This window comes from Halichoeres trimaculatus, unplaced genomic scaffold (assembly GCF_033239565.1).
Source record: "Halichoeres trimaculatus isolate MK-OKI-2021-1 unplaced genomic scaffold, fHalTri1.1 fHalTri1_scaffold_4, whole genome shotgun sequence".
In the NCBI taxonomy this organism is placed as follows: domain Eukaryota; kingdom Metazoa; phylum Chordata; class Actinopteri; order Labriformes; family Labridae; genus Halichoeres; species Halichoeres trimaculatus.
In genome coordinates this window covers 27034492-27057426 of record NW_027437182.1, presented here as the reverse complement: position 1 = coordinate 27057426, position 22935 = coordinate 27034492, and the positions used below count along the sequence as shown (strand labels likewise).

Here is a 22935-nt window from a genome sequence, read left to right as displayed (position 1 = left end):
CCTTTTAATATATTTTTCAGTATGAAAAGAGACTATATGATCACCCTGAATTTCTTTTGATGTTTTGAGAAATGTTTCACATGTTCACAAAAAGCTCTGTTGACAGTTTATGCCAGTACAGTGTGCTTAAGTGACCCCTATTCTCGGCTATTTCAAAGAAACTATCGTCAGCTCCTTTGCAACAGTTTTGAAATCACTCCCTCATATTTAACCTTTTGTCACCCATTTTTTGTTGGTTGTTTTTTGTCACTACAGGATAAGACAAGAATAGCCTCCATTAAAAGGAAATGGAAACTTTGAGTAACTCAAGCTTTCACATCTAAAGGAATTGGGAAACAGAGAGTGACACACTGTCTGCCTGGATGCAGGGCTTTTTGCATGAAGACGCTCTAAATCACACAGCTGGCCATTTACTCCCTTTCTCAATGCCAAGGAACAGATGTTGTGCAACTTCCTGTTTAGCACTGAGACTATAGCCTCCACCCACTTTCTCACTCGCCTACTTTCTCCAGCCCTCCACGAGTGATCTGTAGGCAAATGTGTATAAGGGCTTCCCTCTCCGTCCCATGGAGCTGACTGAATACTCAGGATTTTCTGCAGTGAAACATTATCTGGAAGAACCTGAGTTCTTTGACTTGTGTACCACCCTTTTATTGCAGGATAAACTTGATTTTTTAATCTCTGTAGAGAGTGCATCCCAAACTTTTTTCATCATGCCGATTCATCTAAATAATGAGCTTATGTAACGGAGGAGCACTGTACGGCATGTACTGTGTCTGAGTTTGTGCACTGACCCTTCTCTTTATGTGCATGACAAATTCCCTTTGGGGCTCGTAAAGATCTATTCTATTCTTGAAGTGCTGAGTAGGAGATATAATAGCAGGGCACTTGTCACTCCTCAGGCCAGCAGTCTGACAACATGCACTCAAAGACATTACAACTAGCAAGTAGTCAGACTGCCCAGGCTAGACGTAAAAGATAACCAAGATAAACAAGATAAAGGTTGTTGTAAGGGAAGAAATGGAACGTAAAGACATATTAGGGGGAACAAATGGTGAATGCAAAAACTTCTGCTGTCTTATCAATTATTCAATATCATTTATAAGAATGATCAGCACTTAATATTGTACCATAGTTGTACAAGGCTAGTTCTGAACAAAACCACTGTTGAGCTGAAACTCAGTGCAGTAGCATAACCTCAAGACACTTTGCGTTTCGCACATCCATCTGAATGTCTTCAGCTGGTAAAATGAGAGTGTATCATATGCTTCAGAGGTACAAGGTTGATCAGTTTAGTCAAAGATTGTTCTCTATGTTATTAACTACATTTAGATCACCTGGCTGAGAGGGGGTTATTAACTGTGATAGGTTTCTGTAATGTTGTACTCTACATTAGCACTCATAGATCACCACTTGTACAATAAAATGACTTGCTTGGAACTAGCTATTGAATAAAACTGTGTAATACAGACAAAGAGGATGGACTACAACGTGTCACATGACTGCAATCAGGACCAACCAACTAGCAAGACAACTGGAAGTGAGGGACACTGTTTGCAGTCATTGCTGCTGGGTTTTGAGACGCATAAATTGATAATGATGGATGCATTTAGTTGACTTAGTAGTTAAATGGCACCATCCTCGCCAACAGGCCCCAAAATGAGTTGTTGAAACAAACCAGAGGCCTTATATATATGTACACTGTAGCTCCAGTTAGTGGCTGTTACGCAACAATGCTCTACTTGGATGTAAACAAGCACAGATGATAGAATCTTGAAGAACAGAGCAGTTTGGCAGCACTTTGATCTGGAAAATGGGGATTGAGTGCTATGAAGACTGTGTCAGATAGTACTGACAAATAACAACTCAATGTGATTGATGTACCAGCACAGGCATGTTGAAGTTAACCTGGCTGATGGTGTTATGTTAGCTACACTAGGCAAACCAAGGTGACACTCTCTTAAGCCGTGTTTCCACCAAGCAGTCTGGTTCGGTTCAATACGGTTTGGCACCGTTTGGTACAGTTACGCTGCAGCTGTTAAAAAAAAGCGTGACGTTGTAGCAGCGCGGCACAGTTTACCCCGCTGATAAATCCAACACAGAAGAAAAATGTGACACAGTAAACAAAGAGCAACAATGAAAAACATGCAGCATTTCATCCTCGCTGTGATTGGCATGTAGCTCTTTGATACAAAGTGCAATCAAGCTTTGTTTCAGAGAAGACTGTGTGCCGCCAGGAGAAATGCAGCCGCTGTCAAGGGGTAAGTGACGATTCTTCCGACCAATCAACAGTCTGCAGTGTTTGTACTCCATCTTTTTAGATCACGTTTTCTCCGTCTTTTCTCTCCCTCTTTTCTTTGAACTAAATGAAATGAGAGAAGCCAGATATATACTCAGTATCCGATGTTAAGGCTGTTTATTGTTTAATTGTAAGGTGTGCATCAAACTTCCAGCTGCCATCAGGTTAACTTTCCATTATGACAAATGACTTTAATCTGACATCAGATGTGACGGGACAGTTAATATAGATATAAATGTATATGCTGGTTCAGGCGGTTTCATTAAATAGTGATTGCTGTGATTGTTTACTGCATTTAAAAGTGCCTGACACTCTGGAAACCTGCCTCTGAGGCTTTGTTGACATGTGCGCACATGTGTGCCTGTCACCAAATTACAGCTGCGTGGGGTGCGCTCCACTTTGCGCCGACAATAGACCAGGTTGGAGCTGGCGAGCTTTCAACGCATGTTTTTTTGCACGAAATTGTCACTGCGCCAACATGAATCTGCCGACACCTCCACCTGGTGCGCCGTCAACTCCCCCTGGTGCGCAGCCACACCCATCTCTGCGCAGACGGTCTACCAAATTGTCAAATTGGCAGCGCACGGCGGTGCGCCGCATGAAATTAACACTGCGCAGGTTGCACCAGGCTTGCGCCCCCTGTGCTGCACCATGAAATTAGAGCCCTAAGACTTAAACAAGAGTATTTTTATTTATCAACTATCTCTGGCTCCAAAGTTTTTAATATTTGAGTTTACTGCTTCTTGGTTTATAGATTTATGAAGCCAGGGTTGTTTGGAAATTGGACTCTCAGTGCAACAGCAGTCCAAAATCAACAGCAGCTCTGTTGACCTCAGTGAACTCATCAGAAATTTTCCTAACAGACTTGTTTAAAAACAACAAATAGATCAATGTAGATAGTCATTATTTTTGTACTTAAAAGCTTCTTAGTTCTGGTAGTGATATGTATGTTCTGTCAACAAGACTTCAAACTGTCCTCAACATGCTTGACATGTTTCAGACAAGTCCGAAGAAGACTGTACTTTGTCCTCACCTGAGAGTCATAGCGGCTTCAGTACACAGAGGGGAACAAGAGCACATGTGCAGTCAGCTGGTGGGATGCCTTACAGGGAATGGCTGCGAGTTGAACATGCTTCATGAAGGGAGTGTGTGTTTGTGTGTGTAAGAAGGCCAACATGTTCAGCAGAGGAAGCATAAATCGGCCCAGAGCGGCTAAAGGGGCCTATCCTCGCATGACCCACCTCAACCGGCTGTTCTATCTCCATTATGTGTAAATCACCTCAACCCAAAGAAGCTGCAGGAATGTTCAGACTTGTAACAACGCAACTACAGAGAAAGATAAACTGGGGGGTGGTTCAAAGACAGGCTAGGAAAACTCATACCAGTGTACATGCAGCTTACACAAAGATTATGTTCCAGCACTTCTTCCTGTCTGTCTGTCTTTGTTGAAATCTGTACAGTGCTGCAAAAACACAGGCATCTATCTGAAAGCAAACAAACAGACACAGCAGTGAAGGGCACCTTTGACCACTGGCGCTGCAAATCAAAGGTCGCCTGTTGCCAAACTCTTGAACCAAGTTCAAAAGAGTTCCTATCTGCAGGAGCACACTGATACACCGATCACAGTCAAATACAACGGTCATATAAACTACATTTACATCAAGTCTTGATGTTTGCAGTAGGAGCTGTATATCTTGTGGCTCTTGATAACTGCTTCAGCACAGCAACAACTCACTAAGATTTAATGGCCACAATAACAGGATAGTTTACACGAGTGGGGTGTCATTATGACTGTTTTCTCCCAATTGGGGCAAAGCTCCCCCTGATGGAAACAAAATCAAATTTGAGATTTGTTAAATTCTTAAAGTTGTCTTGTATGTTCTCCATCTTATGCGGCATTACACCCTGGGAATAAATCACTAACCTTATCACCACTTTCCTGTTTGGCAAAGTGGTTCAGTCATATACTGTATGCTACCGTATGTTTAAAAACAACTTGAGACAGGCAGCCAAGTGCAACCAGCAGCTCTGTGCCACATGCCATCCAATACTTCCCTTTTCCAGCACTATCCACTGTTTTATCTTCAAAACGAATAAAACCTCCAAAATGAAGTGAAAATGATCTATTTTCTTCATACACAATATATTTTTTATCATTTAAACCCCCCTTTAATAAGATACTTGAAGTATTAGGACAGATGTTAAGAAAAAGCAAGCAATTATGGTAATACTGGAATTAATATGAGAAGAATAAAGATACAGATAAATTAGTTGTTTTGTAGTATTAAAATGATACAAAATGTTTATTATTATGTCACAATGTAAGCTACCAATCAGGATCAGCTCCACTGTAAACACTATAGTTTAATTATCAAACCATCAAACAGCGGCTGTCTGCATAGGAATAACATTTGAATAGGCCAAACCAATTTTTTATCCACGCTTTGAGACAGAGGATTGCCAAAGACACAAACACAGCCACACAAGCATGAATCTGATCCAACAGGTTCAAAGAAACATCACGGACCACAAACCCTGTAAATCCCTCACTGTTAATTACTGGTTAGTGGCTGGATGGAGCACTCCTCTGTGTGGTAATTCAATAAGCTCATGGCCCACTAACTAATAATATCTCTTGTCTGGAGAGCAGTGTAGAACTGGGAGAGTACGGTGGCCAGTGAGGGATATGTGCTGGGGATTGGGAGCGACAAATCGACTGCCGAGGAACAACACAAGCCTCAATATCAATCAGATTAGCTGCCATGAAGACAGGACTTCAGCATGTGCATCGATCTGTTTAATACCTCCTTTATCTGTCTCCAGTGTGTGTGTCTGTATAGTATGAGCACATGCTCTCATGCTCACATGTGTGGCTGACAGTGCTATGACCATATGACAGAGAACAGATCGCCTCCTAAAGTAATCAGACGGACAGCCTGCGGAGCTCATTAAATACAGTGGACATGTAATTAAAAAATCGCCTTGCCACCAATCCAGCTCATGCACAACAGCTACAAAGCATTGTGTAAAGCAGAAGCTCATCAGGAGTACACACACCTTCCATCTTTAACACTAAAACAAGAAGAGAAAATGTCAGAGACTTCATGCACTGTAGCTCAAAATCACAACCCGTTAAGCATTCATTTCATTGCTAAATGAGGTTGATGTCTGATCAATTGTGTCAGTAAATCCTCTTATCCCCGGGTAAGTATCTGCAGCTCAGCAGGCCAGCTGTCAAGAAGGTGGGAGGTGGAGGATGAGGGGACGGAGTGTGGGACGGAGTCAAAGAGGAGGGGAGGAGAGGAAAGAGGGATGGATGGATGGAGGGATGGTTGATGGAAGGAATGACGAGTCGACGGGGGAGGGTTCTGTCCAGCTCTGAAAAAGGCTTCCCCTAACACACACACACACACACACACACACACACACACACACACACACACACACACACACACACACACACACACACACACACAATCACTCAGGCTGGCTGGGTATATTAGATCATCAATTGAGAAAAGCCTGTATTTTCCTACAGCTGTGATTTAGGAATTCACTGTGATTTTTATTGGTTGGAGAAAAACATTCTCTGTTGCATTTTCTGACTGTTTATTTAGGGTAGAACAACCAAAATAAGCAAATCCCAGAATAAAAGTTGAACTATTTATAAAAAAAACTGATGCTACAGTTACTAAGAATCACTCTCTTGTTTAACCATAATGAACAAAAAAGCATACGGCTGTGAAAACATTAGCACTAGAGTATGTGAACTTCTCTGACCCTAAATTCTGCCCTGCAGTGAACTCCACAGCTAACTTGGGCTCAATTTCCACGAAAACTTAACCCTTACTTTTCTTTATGTTTCTTCCCCTCAGTTAGGGGCACTAAACAAATATCAGCCAAGTTAGCAAGTTAACATACATAGAGTATGCATCATTAAACTATGCTGCTGAAGTTTAAGCTTAAACTTGCATCCACAAACCCTGCTGTCTCGCTCGTCAGATGCATTTTACACAGAGGGAGAATCGATGAGGGGGCCAGGGCTGAGACAGCCATGAGATAAAATTTGTTTTGCGAGTGATGAAATGAGTTTGGAACCTGAACAACGGGAGATAACGCGAGTCAGCTTGTACAAGTACGCTGACCAAGCAGTCCTAGAAAACAAACAAACAGGCCAACCAAACGGCCCCACTCAAATCGAAGCATCAGTAGCTGTTTCTCTGTCTGGTGAAGTCAGTAAAAGACAGCTCCAAGAAATTTTGTCTTACAGTTACACACACACACACACACACACACACACACACACACACACACACACACACACACACACACACACACACACACACACACACACACACACACACACTTGTGCTAACATATCCATCCCATGCTGAGACCCTGTTAGTGTAACCACAATGACCTGACCTCTGGACCTATGACCAGATCCTAGAAGGACTGCCCGACAACACAGCCAGCTTAAGAGATACAGCTTACTGGAGTTTAGTCTGGGTCTAAATCAAGTGTCTGAAAAGATCTGAGAACAGTCTTCATCTTTCCAATCTTAATTTTTGAAAAAAAATTTGGACTGATAGCCTCTTTTACTAATTTAGCCTCCTTTCTTCAACAAATACACAGCAAATTAGCAAAGATTAAGGGCATCCCAAACATTGAAATTGATGAACTTATGTCACAAAACACTTTTTTAAACAGTAATGATTCAAAATGAATTATTCACACTTTCTTTTATAAGATTTTCATACACTGAGTAGAATTTCAGTTGTGTTGGTTGTAAAGTCTGTCCAGGAATGATAGTAGCTCTGTAGGTCTACTTTAGCTAAGTGCTAATGGCTAGCATCTCACAACAGTGTGGTTATGTTCACTTTGAAATGTGTTTCCAAGTTTGCCATCTTATATTATTAAATACTGAAAAAAAAGAAATGTAGCTGTCCATTTGCAACAATGATTCATATCTTAACACTAAGTCAAAGCAATTCATAACACAGTTGTGGAGACATTCACGTTGTCAAGGGCTAACGGGAATCAAATAGCCAACATGGCTAAAACTGTCTTTTTAGAGACTGTTAGCTTTGCGTCTGTAACTGCTCATAATACACATGTAAGCTTAAAATAGGACAACAATCACCCCTCAAAAAGTGGGAAAAAAATCATTTTTCTTCTGTGTTCATTTTCTGACAGATAACCTATTTCAGCACCAGATCAAGTCACTGCATGTTAATTCTTACACTGACTGAAAAAGTTGGCTGTAACAAAATGTGTAAAAGCTTAAACACTTTTATAAACTAGTATCCTCACGGCATAATGTATGAAACACAGATGGACTAGCATAGAAGATTCTAGATTAAGAGGTCAAAATCAGAGATAAGACAACTTGTTCAAGTTTGGTAACAACCCTCAGACCTTATTCCAAACCATAGCTGGAGAATGAATGAATATCTTTATGGTTTTTAAGGGGAGGAAGTACAGTTGTAAACAGGGGAGTCACATGCTTTTCCCCAGGACACTGGAGAAAAGAATCAGCCCTCTACTACCAACATATGCCACACACACACACGCGCACGCACGCGCACACACACACACACACACACACACACACACACACACACACACACACACACACAGTGAGCCAGTTAATAGGTCAACTACAATGTGGATGTGAGAGAAACATCAACACTTCCCACACCTCTTCAAACACAGGAAAGCGGAAAAGGCGGAAAAGCTCATCAGAGGGAGCACTGATGGAAGGAAGCGAGGTGACGGACAGCAGATACAAACAGAGGGAGAGAAAGCAGGATAGAGAAAGCTAATAAGAAGAGACAAGTGTTGAGAGATAAAGAGATAGTGAAGGAAGGGGCAGTGGGAGCAAGAAGTGCACTTCTGGATTGAATAGCATCCCTGCTGACCACACTCACTCGCTTCCGCTGTGAGTGCAACAGTACTTCTAAAGCCTTTTACCTGTCACAATTGGTTAAAACGATCGGCTGATTTTAAGGGAAGGAACTTAGCCGTTGGGGGCCGATAAGATCATGAAACCTGGATTTAAAGTTACAATCCCAGGGGAAATTAAAGTCCTCCAATCAAAGTAAGACATCTCTCACAGTAAGGGTGATCTGCTTGGAAGAACCTCAAATTATCACTGCAGCCAAAAAGAAAATCCATGGATCACTTTGATTGTAAATTGCAGATTTCTGCTGTATGGGACGTAACTTGTTTAAAATGCACAGGGATTAATGGCATTACCTAAATGCATCTGTGCTGCTCTAGTTTTTAGTGTGTGCTCCTCACCTCTATGGAAAAACATAGCAACAGCAGTGAAGGCAGGCAACATCTCTAACCACATACAGTCACTTTTGCTTCCTCTATGTCCTACAGAAAGCATACAAACACACACGTAAACACACAGAAAGGAAAGACCAGACCCAGCTACTCACAATGGCCATAACCTATCTCCCTCCCAGGACTGCCTCCATTTGCAGGCGATGCCACGGGGTGCCACATGCCTACTGTAAGAGTGTGGAGCTGGCAGTACGCCAGTCACTCAGGACTGGGACTCAGACTGAGCGTTGGCTCGCTGACAGACTCAAAAATGATGCAGACGTTCTGATCAACCTCTTTTCAGGACGGATCAGGGAACAGAAGGGTGGACGTGGAAAAGGGGTGGAGTTCGAAGGGGTAGGGTTTGGTGTTAGTGAAGAGCAAAAGAGGCGGAGTTCCCCTGGCACTGGTTATAGGATTACCCAGATTATCCTTCCCGAGAGATCAATCCGACAGGAACTGTTTGCTGCCCGACTGCTGCACAAATCAGCCGCCCAGCCGCCCACTCATCACGTGTGTTTCTCTCTCTCTGTCACTCAGAGTGGGTAAAACTATCTGTACAGTGACACCTGTTGTAATGGCAGAACAGCGTGTGTGGCATGGGGAAGGGGTGGTCATGGTGAAGAGGGTCACACTTAAGACATGGTACAACCAGGAGTTTCCGATTACTCCTCTTAAAAGGGGCCAAGGCTGGAGAGTATGGCGCTTGTGTTCCTGTAGCCCAGAGCGGTTTTATATCTGAATTCTAAACAGATTGTCTCATGTTTTGCTGAGTTGGTTGCAGTAATCCATCTAATATGACAGTCTTAAAGATAGTGAATGATGTTGAGAGTGAAAGTGACAAGAAGTGAGGCAGTGGCCTCAGAAATCTACTTCCCTACAGACAACTTTGAATTCCTTTAATGTCAAGAAATATCTGTGCCAGTATGCACGCTTAAACATACCTTTGTGGCCTCTGTGCACATTGTTAGTATGTTTGTGTGTCTAACAGGAGTTAAAGCCTTCCAGGAAGTCAGTGATTGTCTCTATCAGTGCTTTAGGATGGTCAAGCAAACATGCCGCAAAGTGAAAACCCAGATGCAAACCAGGCTAAAAATATACCTTAAAGGCAATGAGGGACAATACGTGACAAACACCAAGTGGAAGTTCAATAAACTGCAAAACCCATGCTGAGATAGATACAATATAGCCTTCATAGCCCATTGAATAAAAGCATTGGTGAAACCAGCAGCAATATAACCAGCCTGCAAAAAGTAGAAGTCTTTAGAGCAAAAGAAAAGGTGCCATGGTTTTTATTTAGATCAGAATTAGATTATTATCTGCAGCTGCTTTTTAATGTATTCTGCCAGACTATCAAATGTTAACCTGCTTCTATCCCTAAAGTTAATAAAAGGACAACTGCACTGACACAACTAACGAACTAACGACTTAACAATTCTCAACCCTGTGCATGCTTCTGTTTAGCTTACAAGACTCAACATAACTTTCTTTTGTGGTGCACCTGCATGAAGCTGGGTCAAATGTCCATACAGTGCCTGAAGGATGGCCCCAAGTAACCAGAGCCACTCAGTGACAGTAACCTGGCAAGAGATTCAGGAGCCCAAGACACAAGACGAAGGGGAAGACGGAGAAAGACACAAGACGCCTGTCTTTCTTATGGGCCAAACAAACCCCTCAGGGAGCAGCTAAAATAATGCAGTCCTTTCTGAATGAACAGTGTTACAATAGTGTGTCACGGCCCACATAAAATACATCAAATTAACCCTGGGAGCCATAATTAGCATTCATAGATGTATCACTGCGAGGGAATGGGAAGACAATAATTGGGGTCCCTAATTTTAGAGTGTGCTCTTAAATGCTAAACCTCAACTTCTAATAATCTCACAACAGCTTTGTCATCACTGTTATTCAGTATTGCATTGGAGGTGGTGTACAGAATGAAAAAGTGGACAAAAAAGAGAAAACAGCAAAAAGGTTTTGTTTGTTTTTTTCCACACAGCAGTGAGTGCTTGGGTGCTACAGTTATGTGTACACGCTCGCATGTGTGGGTGTGAGACAGGACTAGAATGGCACTCAGAGCTCTCAAAATAGCCAAGCAAGGTTTCCACATGTTCTTCATGTCACTCAATGGAGATGTTTAATGAGATGTGGTGTGCTGGTTGTTAACCTGTGACGCTTACTTTTCACTCCTGCTGGACAAATAACACACAAAGTCAACTTCCTAGAAGTCATTAACTCTCCTTTTATAGTCTGAATTCATCCTGTTAATAGTGTAAGAGCTCAACTAACCAGTAGTCCAGATTTAGTGCATTCGATTACTGACCATTTCAAACATACAATAGCCGAAAGTAATTATCATTTGGAACAATAAAATCTCTGGTGGGGCTTCATTGCGGAAAATAAGAAAATAACTTATTAGGGTCCTGGACAAATGTGACATTCTCTGCTCTTTATACACTGCAACAAATTTTTTTATTTCACTCTGTATCTATTGAAGATATGGATTGATCTTTTAAAGGTATAATTTTTCTTATTCGACAAAAAAATGTATTATAAAGACTCATAAAATAAATGATGATGATGTGATGATGTGAACTGCACAAATATACATGAAGGAGTTTAAAGAAGCCTCACCATAATTAGTTCCAACATTTGTAGGCTCAGTTAAACTATGAGCATTTCATGCATGCATTTTGCAAGCATACACAGACTTTACTGACCACGAAGTGTGAGGGGCTGATTTGAACTGATTAAATAAATCATTTTCAAATGTATTTATAATGATCTTGGAGCCCTGATTTTTGTGCCACTTTTAAGCTGTTACCCAGGTACTGAGCAAAATCACATTGAGGTCTCGTCCACCCTGTTGGGAATCTGTTCCACATGACCACCAGCTGGGTAAGTATTTTCCTAATATACCAACAAGTTGTCCCTTAGTATCATTATTATACATAATTTTATTGATATAAAGATGATTTATCTAGCCAGTGTGAAACACAGCCCCTAAGTTTCAATGGTTGTTGGCCCTTCCATGGTAATGGTGTCCTTACCAGCAGTTTTACAGGTCAGATTAACAACAAAGATTTTCTGATGGATAATCTCACATTTAAACCTTATCCTACTTTACCAATATAAATCACATAATGCTTGAAGTTTTTATACTCAGTAATTGATGTTAACAGATGCTTAAAATAACAGCAGCTCTATGCCAGGTCGTCTTCCTCACAGCTCTTATGTTAGCATTTTCCTCTCTTTCATCCAGCCAGGTAAAGCTGCCAAAGGTCATACCATGTAATGGTTTGTTCCTGTCTTTGTTTTTTCTTTGCTGTTTACTGGTCAACCTCCAACCCTTTATCTCAAGTTGTGTGCTTTCCCAATGAATTAAATGTAATAATAAAAACTTCTACCATGTTTTCTGCAAATCCTATTGGAAATTGCCAACTGGAGATGATATGAAAAAACAGTAGACTATGTGCTACAACTTCTTGATTTGATATCTAAGGACCCATTTACAGGACGTTTCTTCTAAAAGCAATAAAATGCAGCGAAAACGCAGTGAAAAAAAATCTGAGTTTACACGGAAACACCGCATAAAGGTGGTGCTATAACTGTCTTGTCCAGAAGCAGCTTCGGGTAGATACCCACCGAAGTAGAGCTGAGCCGATCATCTGGTGTATTGGGGTATACTAAATGCATTTTGTTGAAAGACTTACTGTTTACACAGCAACAGTGTCGGCAGTGTTTCAGAAAAATCTCACTCTGGAGGCTGTTTCCAAAAATTTGCGTTCTAGGTCAGCTGAAACGCTGTTTCCATGTAAAAGCGAGACTGAATCGCAACAAAACGTTTGCGTTCCCCTCTAAAACCGTTGTTGTGTAAATGGCCCCTTAGACGTGTGTGATCAGATCACATCGTTGCTTTTGCTATTCAGAACTGGTAACCACTGTTGAAGGATTTTGACCAAGCAGAACCAGGTTTTTAACGTGATTATCAAGGAATCAAGTAATAATGGATAGTGAATGGATGGTTATGTAAATGAGACTCCTGACAGGGTGAGAAAGGACTCTTCAGTTCATGACACATCATCTCAGTTCCCAAAAGTAGCTTTCAAACAGATGTGAGACCCAGGCTTTTTTCCTTTAAAGAAGCGTTTTACAGCACAGCAATGAATTAAACATTCTAAGTTCTTCTGTCATCACTGAAGACACCATTATTTTTTTATGGGCAGCCTAAAATATTTCTTCTTCCTGACTCTGAAGAACTCAGCACTGATATAACCCACTGAGAGAGGATGGTAATTTATTCATCATTTGATGTCATGTTTATATATTTAGCTGTTGTGCCTTAAAATGGATGAATTAATCCAAAGTAAACACCAAAACGGCTGGATGCTCGACATCAGAGAGATGTATCGTACATAATGTTCAGTGTATGAAAATTGAGGTAAGTGAACATCTGTCCTTAACATGTATGCTGCTGCTGCATAATTAGCAAAGAAAACAGCTATTTACGTCCCATAAGTTAACATTGCTGCAGCCTGTGGGCCTCTCAAGGTTTTCTGCTTGATTAAAGCTGGAATTAAATCAAGGCTTTGACCTTCTTCACTAATGACTAATTACTGGCAATTAGCCCAGAGAATGGCCTTCGTATGCCCCTTCTTTTCCTTCGTCCTGTTCTCACAATTAGCACCCACTCAAACACAGCCAAGACAAGCAGGCTCTTTCTTCCACTGACGCATAAATACAACACAGTCAATCAATCGTGGCCTGGAATAAACCCACTGTGTGTTCTGTGTGCTAATTCAAGTGTCAGCATCGCAGGTCTTAAGCTATAGAATTCTTGAGCAAATACCTGCAGAGAACCACACCCTCTACCTGTTTGGGTTATCTTACTCTGCAGGAGTGAGTGGGTGGGGAACGCTTTGTGTGCACGGAGCAGCCATTAGAGAGCAGGTTAAACACAGTCTTATAGCAAGACCCACATTCTTTCAGTCACATGATATCACAGTCACATTTTTTCGCACATAGGAAGTTGGTGTATATTCAGCTGTGATGTTGAAGCACGAGTATGAGAGTATGTGTGTTCCTCTCTGACTGTGTGTGAACTGGGAGGTGAATCATTGACCCCTGGCAAGTGATGAGAGTTCACATCAACTAGAGTGACCTCTCTTTCTCTGACCCCCGCCCCCAACCCCTCCTACTTACTTCCCTTTATCTTGCTCCCTTCACTCTCTCATCCCGTTCTTCTTTTTGCAGTGACTTCCCTGAACGCTGAGCATGAGACGCTCTCACTGTCATAAGTAGGCAGTAAGTGCTCGTCAGCGCGTCTAGAATCACTTCCACTGACGGAAAATAAAAAATGCTGAGGAAGAAAAATGCTGATTCTACTTAAAGGCCTGCAGTGTGGCTGCATCAAACCTGCTGAAACATAACATGTCTGTGGAAAAAAGGCTGAAAGTATTAAGAAAGCTGTCCACACACATTCAACAGACATCTTTTAGAGTTATTGACTCCATCCAAGAAATGAGTTGTGTTTATGGCCTTATTTTCCTTCATGTTTTGTAGCTTGGGCTGTTGATGCAAAAATACACCACAAATCATAGCTGTGGGCCAACACTGGGACAAAAACAAGAACAGTTCTTCCTTGTGATGTTCTTGTGGAGTTTGTGGCTTTCACTCAGAAAAAGCTCTGTGGCTTTACTTCTAACTTATCACGTAAGTGCTGTAAAAGATAAGAACCGTCCTCAGAGAAGGTTAAACTGATTCTAGATAGCTGCTGTTATTGTGCTGTTTTGACATTTTTATATACACTTAATTTATGAAAATCTAGCTTTTAAAATGGTTTTAACTCGTGAGGTAAAGGGCAGCATAACTGCACTTAAACCAAGAGGGAGCAAGTTCTGTGAGAAGAGCAGCTTTCAAACACTCTGCATATGTTTACACTTGAAATGTAAAGAAAATTCAAAGTGCTTTAACTGGATAATTTTAGATCATTAATGACAAATCACACCACAGTAATGCACAGGATGTTGCCCTGATGTGGACAGATCTTACGATGCCACTACATTCTGGTTCAGCTAAATCTTTAAAGACAGACATGAAGGACTGTGTGGCCCAAGGGGCTGCTGTTAACTCCTGTACACTGTGGGCTTCCCTCAACATGCTCTCACATTCAGATGTCTCTCGCATTCCCCTGGGAGCAACAGTAATTACAGAAACAATTTCCTGACTTTCCGAATGGTGTCAAAATATCTGTGACAACATAAAGAGACTGCACAATTTAGTCTTCAAGGAGTGTTTTTTTTTCTATCAGCGTCTTATAGAGCCACATTACTATTCTTCAAGCAGTAAGACAGTGGGTTTGAAGCACAGCGTTTCTAGCACAGTGGTTTGACAATGAGTGTATCTTCCAGGGGAGAAAAAAACATCACATGATAAATGATGCATATAGAGTGTGACTCAGTCAAGCTTTAAAAGCCTCACTATCTAGTTGGAGTCCAATTGGAAACGGTTAAATGTACAACAACACAGGCCTGGTACTTATTTGGCATTCTTTTAAGCAGCATATGTTATAGTATGTGTCCCACATGTTGCAAACTTGTCACACATGTCTCCCTCTGTACTGGCTTTATGCTGTCACAACAATCCTGATAATACACAGAGGCTATCAGCTGGTTCAAGGGCAAAGTCGCCGAGTCAGTGCAGAGTTCATCTTTACTAACAAAATCACATCAAGCTGTCATTCAGCTGAGTTCAAGCACGGCGCTGACCGAGGCGCGACTTACACACTCCTTCCTTCACACAGCGCAAGTTTGTTTATCAGAAGAAATCCTCCATACTGCAAGGCAGCTCCGTGCATTTCTGTCTGAACCTCACGGTCATCCCAGACCAATAAATTGCGTTTCTGTCTCAAACAGTTTAGCAAGAGACGCGCGACAAGCGCCATAAATTACATAAGCGCAATTAAAGTGCCAACCTCTGACCTTGCCTGACCGGCACAACCACGATCACCTGACTTTTGCATTGGCCACAGCTTTCGTTTAATCTGGCACGGCTGCAAAATTATTACTAAACAGAGCCACATAAGAACCGGATCCACAACTAGGAGTCGGTTGTTAGAGCCCGTGGCTGTTTCACGCACAGCTCACAGACTGAAGAGGAGACGCCATGAAACAAACGCACTCTCCCCTAAGTCAAAACAAAACGCACTAACCCTGCGAGAAACACAGCGGACAGACTGCGTGTTGAATTAATCTTCCAGATGTACTTACTCAGGTGTAAATACGGATCATTACTGTCCATACTGTACGAGTTGTTGCGTCGATTTCCTACAGTCGGTGCTGCTCCGCATCCCAGCGCATTCCTCTCCCAGCCCGACTCAACTCTGCAAGGCGGCTCTACACGGGGGCCCAGCGAGGGGGGGCGGCAAAACAGGGCTTCTCCCAATGACAACAGTGGTCGATATCAAGCTCCAACACGAACGTGACGAAACAGATCTCCTGCAATGACACCGTGTTGCAACATTTCCACGGCAACATGTTACTTTCCGAGAAAATGGTGTCTTTGCATGCGACATACGTTTATAAACAGTTTTCTCCATATTCTCACAAATAGCAGAGCTACAGCTACAACATGTAAGCCAGGGTAAACATTAATCGGTGCTGAGGATGGTTTTAATGGCAAGTGGCTTACAATTTATGTCATTATAGATGTGTTGCATCTTTTTCCATTCCAACATTTATAGTGATTTATGGTCTTACACAAACAGCATAGACTGTGGTGACCTACTTTTATTATTAAAGCGGGCATATTGTTCACATTTGGTTGAGTGAAATGTTATTCAATTTATAAGAGAGATTAACAACGTAGAGAGTCTTTTATCCATAGGCTATCTGGCTCCAATTAAAATGCTGCAATTTTAAGGTTCTTGATTAAAACTTTATTTTTAGATACTTCTTAGTTTTATACAGTGTTTTTAGTCTCCTGCTGGTTTTCTCTGTGGGGATATCCCCACTGTTTACCTATTTGCTTGAGCGAGTCACAGTCTGGGTACCCCCCGGAGTCCCCCCACACCCCTCTTCAGAGAGTGGGGTCATGCAGGGGTGAGGCTCCCGGTACCTCAGGAGGTTATTCAGGAGTCAAGCCGCACAGGGGCATTCACAGTCCTGATCTGCGGAGCGGGCAGACGCTCCGTCAACGCCGGCCCACTGACCACTCAGCAGGGCCATCGGGCTGCCCCGCTAATGGGACAAGCACCCCCGGCTCCACCGTCCTTGTAACAGCGACCCATAAAAGAACACAGGAGGATGCTAACCAAGATGAATGGCATTTTTTCCTCGGCTCATTCTACACTAATCAGAGCTTTTCATTTGTTATGGCCTTGCGCCAGGCCCTCCACCGCAGCCTCCATTAGAGCCGGATAACGTATAAATTCATTAAAGTCAAAGAGGGACATTAAAATGCCCATTTGTCAGATCTCTCTTTGTGTATCCCTAATGGTGGCACATGGTTCAAGGCATTGAGATGATTTTGGTGGGGTTTTTCTCTCTCTCTCCTTCTTTCTCTCTAGTGCATTAGGAGAGAAACGTGGGAACCAAAGAAACGTGTGTATTTCTCTTTTTAGCAATGATGGTTTCAAGAACATTTGCAGTCCAAATCTGGACCTTCTCTCTTTTACAAAATGATTTTTTTTTTGAAGATGTCCTGAGATTCTAGGTGCTTATGGAAAGATTTCAAGAAATTTTATTGGCACATATTTTCAAACATTTTTGTGGAGTTTAGTTTGCGTGGCTGACAAAAAGATGTGTAAACTTCCAACACCTTTACCCCTCTTCCTCCCCCTACACACATACAACTCAGTCACAGAAGCAACATTCTGCTCTAATCCCTTTGTATTCATCTCACCATTCCAACCAAGTCCAAAACCCTAATCCCAAATCAAACTCTACAAACCTGGCCCACCTGATAGCAAGTTAGTCACAGTGCAGCCAAAAGGCCAAGACTCTTAAAACTCAACTCTCTCTTTTAGGCCTTCTTCCCTGATTTCTCCCCTTTTTCGTCAGTCTCCGTCCTCTTCTGGCTGCAGGATGGAGGTTCTGGCTGCTTTGTCATGGGAGATGGCTCTGTCCATCTGCCTCGCTGTCATTAGCCAATCTCCATCTCGTTCTATCAGAGGGGACCCCCCCAAACATCCCCCCACCCTTCCACCCTGCTGGACCCTCTTCAGCATACTGACAACCCCTGCCCCCTGCTCCATACACAGGCCTGAGATGATAAGTGTTCTGGCTCTTTGTGTCGGCCAGGATAAGACAATGCCACACAGCACTACAGAACATCATCCATCTCATAGGTCATCAATCTGGGACACAAAAGATGAAATGTGGCTCGAACTCCCTTTGCAAAGAGGTTTCTTTTGGCATAGAAGCTTGTCCTCCACCTCGCTCTGTGCTGCTTTTCACTGCTAGGTTAGTGGTTCACCAACTAATTCTCCAGCCCTGCGTGGCTTCATGTGAGGGAAAGAATTAACAAAATGCAACTATTCAAAAATATTAAACACATTGATAGAGTGTTATCTTTATCAAAGAAAAAACTAACTATTAAGGCACAATTTTAACTTCCATTGTGTCAGACAAGCTCAGTTTCAGTTCCTTTTCAGCTTGTTTCTGGATCACCTGACTGAAAACTGGTGTCTGTCTAACCCTGAAACTAACACGTACAGGCCTCTGGCAAATTTACATTGATTTCTTTTGTAGTGAATACTAATTATTAGCTCTGTGTCACTTAAACAGCATTATCTACCCTTTGTTTGTCCTCCTTTGTGCCTAATTAGGTTTACATTGTCTCAGCATGAGCCTGGGCCTTCTTGTTTGTGGTTTTTGTTGGTGACAGCAGTGTCTTGGTTGTATTGTAGCCCATTGAACCAAAAATAAATCCACCAAACCAGCCGAGACAACACTAACATGTACCTGAGACGAAAAAAAAATACAAATCACAAAAAAAGATTGCAATGATCCATTACACCTCTATACCAGTCATTCAGGCAATTTACTTTCAAGTTAAAAGAAACTGGAGTGTTAAAGCAACAACCAGTTAAAAACTTTTTATTTATCTATTTATTTTTACAACAGCCTTTTGACATTAAGATTGAGAGAAACAGTAAGCCAAAGCAGATCTGTGTTCATGACAACTAGATTCTTGAGGTGCAGAGTGCTATTTAATCTTGTCTCATCTTTCCAAAGTGGGGGTAAACTTTTATCATCTTCAGCCATCATGGCAACAGATAACAAAGAACAAACAGCATTGCAGACAAATTTTCTTTAAGTGCCTTAATTGGGTTTAATTTGTCTGGTATTGCTTTCTTGCTCTTCAATTTGGGAGCATGTAAAGTTCAGAAATAAATCAATACAATGACTCAAAACAATAACTTGATATTGCGTACAAGTTTGTTAAAATTAACCATCTCCCTTTCATGAAACCTCCTAAATAGTTTCTATTCATATGCACAGCAACTTTGCAGTCTTGAACAAGAAGTTCCGATCACTACAAATAAATTGATGTAATTAAGTCTGATATTAATTTGTTAAAAAATACTTGTAACTAAGAAATGTAATCCATATGCATGTAGATGTCATACTGAGACAATAGTACCTGTGCTCTATTAAACTTTTTTTTTTTAGGTTATATCACATGAAAAACTTATCTCAGTCATTAGGTGTTACGATATTAAAGAAAACAGTTTCCTTATATGAAAGACTAAGAACAAAAAAAAGCTCCATCTCTAAGTTTCTTTGTTATGCCAATGCTATGTTAAACCCTTCTACCAACATATCAGGTTAACTTGTTAATCTGCTGTCCTTGTCTGCATCGGAGGGGCTTTACGCACAATCAATATGATGAGCTCTGATCTGTCCACAGACTAACACTGTCTGTAACATTACCCCATCACTCTAATCAGACAGGGCTGTAGCATCATCACCATTAGGACATGGGACACAGGGTTTTATTTTGAAGTATGTTTCACACATTGCATGTGCTTTTTGATTTTGAACCAGGTGCACAGTCTAGTAACAGCCAACAAGTAATAATAATAAACAATATTCAGGACTAGAATTATTACATTAGTTGATTAGGTTTTATGCTGTAAGAGGTGTGCAGACTCTAGGCAGATGGTTGACCTCAGTGTTGGTCTTTAACCTGCTGTAATAAGTTAATACAGACCCAGGGTTTGTTCTTTTAATATGAAGCTGAACCAATCAAGCAGGGAATCAACCCGACCACCTCAGGTTAATCTCTCAGAGACCTGAAATGCCCATGAGGGATTAAGCCCAGCTACTGATTTTAGGCACACAATGTCTCTTAATGCTTTGCCTGTGCCATTTAAAAATCACAAACAAAGTCTGAGAATGTACCCAGTAAGAGAAGCTTTATTCTGTGGCAGCGTTCACATAACCGTGCATGGCGTTCGGTTATGATAGCACCTGTTCACACATTGGCTGGACAGAAAAACACTTTTTGAGTAGCATACACTGGATGTGGAACATGTCATTGGTGTGTTTGGCCACTGTGTTTTCTTTATTCAGCGTGCAGGATATTCTTTATACTAAAAAATCAGCTTCTGAATAACACTTCCATTAAGCTTTGGGACACTGAGAGAGTTCCAAATAGAGGATGATCAAAATAGAAGCACCCAAAGCCAAGATTTCATAACTTTTACACAAACAAACTTAATTCCACACTTGCCAAGACACTTTTATGTAGTGTCTTTAAATAGGCTGACTAGCCCAAAGAGCACTTCTATCTTTTAAACCACTTAAACTTTAAAAATGCGTGTTACTGAAAAAAATGCCCAGCTATCTCTTAACAAGTCAAAAAACAGCAGGCAGATAATTTGTACTTTGCAATTGTAATAATGGTGTTTGCAGTTCATGCTCTATTTTTGTCTTTTATCTGTGTCTTACTGTGCCACACAGTTACTTTTTATTTATTCACCCTCAGCAGAGCTGGGTTTTTGATGAATGACCACATTTCTATTTGATAGACACGTCTTCCTTAATAGGCTCTGTTAAGGCTTAAAGGGGTTTAAAGCCAGATGCTTACACTCCCTGTCGTGACACTAAAGCATAATACACACCAGAATTGACATGTCAGTGTCACATAAGCCCTATGGAAGCATCTATCCACCCAATCATCACCAACATTCTGACCTCTGTGGTGGTTGGCACTGTCCTCAGAACCATCTGTCCTGGCAGCTCCTCACTGACTGAAGACAGCCAGTCACACTATCTTCACCAGGCTGTCTACTTGGGAGGAAAAAAACAAGACAGGAAGCTAAATGCTCTCATAAGCTATATAAGAAACATTTATGGGAATTTATATGCTGGGATTCAGTTAGTACCCAATCTTCAGCCTGAGCAATATTGTTTTCTTTAAATGAGATCAATATGATGTAAAATAAAAGTTTGCAAAAAAAGATCCCTTTGAGAGGAAATTATTTTCCAGTAAGACAAATTTTACCATTAAGACTATTAAAAACCTGTCACTTCTAAAACCAATTGCTTCCAATTTGCTTTCATTAATGTGTATCTTACAATTCTTACAGGACTTTATTGTTGATTTTATGAGATGAGGTACTTGATTACAAGCAGCTCAACACTTCTATATGCCCTGGCCTTTAAACTATCCTGGAGAACAGATGTATCCTATAGTGCAGGTATTGAAATCTCTACTCCAAAACAAAACAAAAAAACAAACAAAAAATAGTAAAACACCACACAACAGACCTTCATTAGTTAGCTGAGCCCAAAACTTGCCCAGTTAATGCCCTTATTCTCTGGGTTGTACAAATGAATCTTTGCGGAGACACATTTTGTTACCCAGTGATATGTTTTAATTGGGTGTCCTTTGTCTTGTTTTAAACTAAATTTCAAGTCGATGTACTGAACCTTATTTGGCTTGTTTACTACATGTCTAGGCCTATTGATCCTTTTTCAGTCCTTCCACTGCCACATTTTTCAAGATGTTTCTGCAGCTTCTGTTCCTTCTTTCATGAACTCAATGACTTCTAAAGAAAGGTCAACTTCTGACCATACGCTGGAGTTAGTGGTACTATCCTGCCGCCTTGTGGCCTCATACAAGACTAGTTTAGTGATTTGTCTAATAGACGCAAACTATGGTCGCTGTTTTACTTAGTTGTCCTTTGTCGGCATCCGTAGAATGATGGTAAGTCAGACGTGTATTTACGTGAACCGGGAAGTGTCATTCTAACCAGCTGAAACACGAGAAGCTCTATGATCCAGTACTTGACTATATTTTCATTTTTAAACCGATCTACTAATGAATTTAAACGAGGATGTCATCAGACTTAACGTTAGATTTCGAATCTCGTAGACAGTTTCCTGTGATGGAGAGGGAGACGGGCAGCATCTCTATCGACCAGGGGGGAGAGTGGGGTAAGTGTTTGCCAAAGATTCTTTCTAGAAGGTTTCACCCATGAAATCATAGTTAATCATAACAGTCGGTTGATACTTGCTATCCATGTAAATTCTGAAATTTAATTTGTTTTGCTAGCTCTTTCTTTCCGATAGACTCACAGATACGCTCTGAGTTTGCTTGTGTTCGAACACAGCTCATGCTAATGTAGTTAGCATTAGCTTACGTTGGCTCTATATGTGATGATGTAACCTGCCCCTCCTGGGTGTAATGTAAATAATGATGAGCTGTTATAAGGAAAACCAAGTAGATTTCTGGATTTGGATGAAGCTTGTGTTGTTAAAACAGGACCTGACATATTAAAATATATAAATAAATGTTATATAATGTGGTTAACAGAGTTGCACATAAATGAATGTTTTCTTGTGTTTTATAGCAGAAATCAACCTTATAAACTCGTATAAGTATGCATAACATTCATGCATTATAAATTTAGTTTATAGAATTTATTTAAAGCTTTTCGTATCCATCAGTTAATTTAGAACCTGTTTAAAGCCCTACTGCCTACATTCTGGTGGACTTTCTGTGATAAAGTGAAATATGTATCCCTCTACTGCCATAAATATTTTGACAACCAAAAATACTCTGAGACTATGTTTCACATGGGGCAGTGAACTGAAAACAGTTTTGAGATGTTTTGTGCTTGTTCCTATATAGACATAAGCCTTTTTGATGAGCTGGAACAGCTGGGAGATGCGGATGAGCTGCTTGAGGCGCTGGAAAATACTGCTTATGTGAGTAACTCATCTTCTCAATATGCAAATGGAAATTCTCAGCTAGAATGCAAGTCCCACAAAAGATAGCAACACAAACCATAA

At 41.1% G+C, this 22935-nt stretch overlaps 2 protein-coding genes across 2 annotated transcripts in view; one reads left to right on the top strand and one right to left on the bottom strand.

Moving 5' to 3' along the window:
- rxrgb (retinoid X receptor, gamma b) overlaps positions 1-16054 on the bottom strand; it is a 29845-nt gene extending 13791 nt beyond the window's left edge. The window contains exon 1 of the mRNA XM_074668815.1: positions 15901-16054. Within this exon, the coding sequence (XP_074524916.1) occupies positions 15901-15931 (31 nt within the window). The 5' untranslated portion in view covers positions 15932-16054. The remainder of the gene's footprint in view (positions 1-15900) is intronic.
- A 5798-nt stretch (positions 16055-21852) lies between these two features.
- The window catches only part of atf6 (activating transcription factor 6), a 37191-nt gene continuing 36108 nt past the window's right edge, over positions 21853-22935 (top strand). Inside the window, exons 1-2 of the mRNA XM_074668894.1 lie at positions 21853-22077; positions 22775-22851. Coding sequence (XP_074524995.1) covers positions 21978-22077; positions 22775-22851 — 177 coding nt within the window. The 5' untranslated portion in view covers positions 21853-21977. The remainder of the gene's footprint in view (positions 22078-22774; positions 22852-22935) is intronic.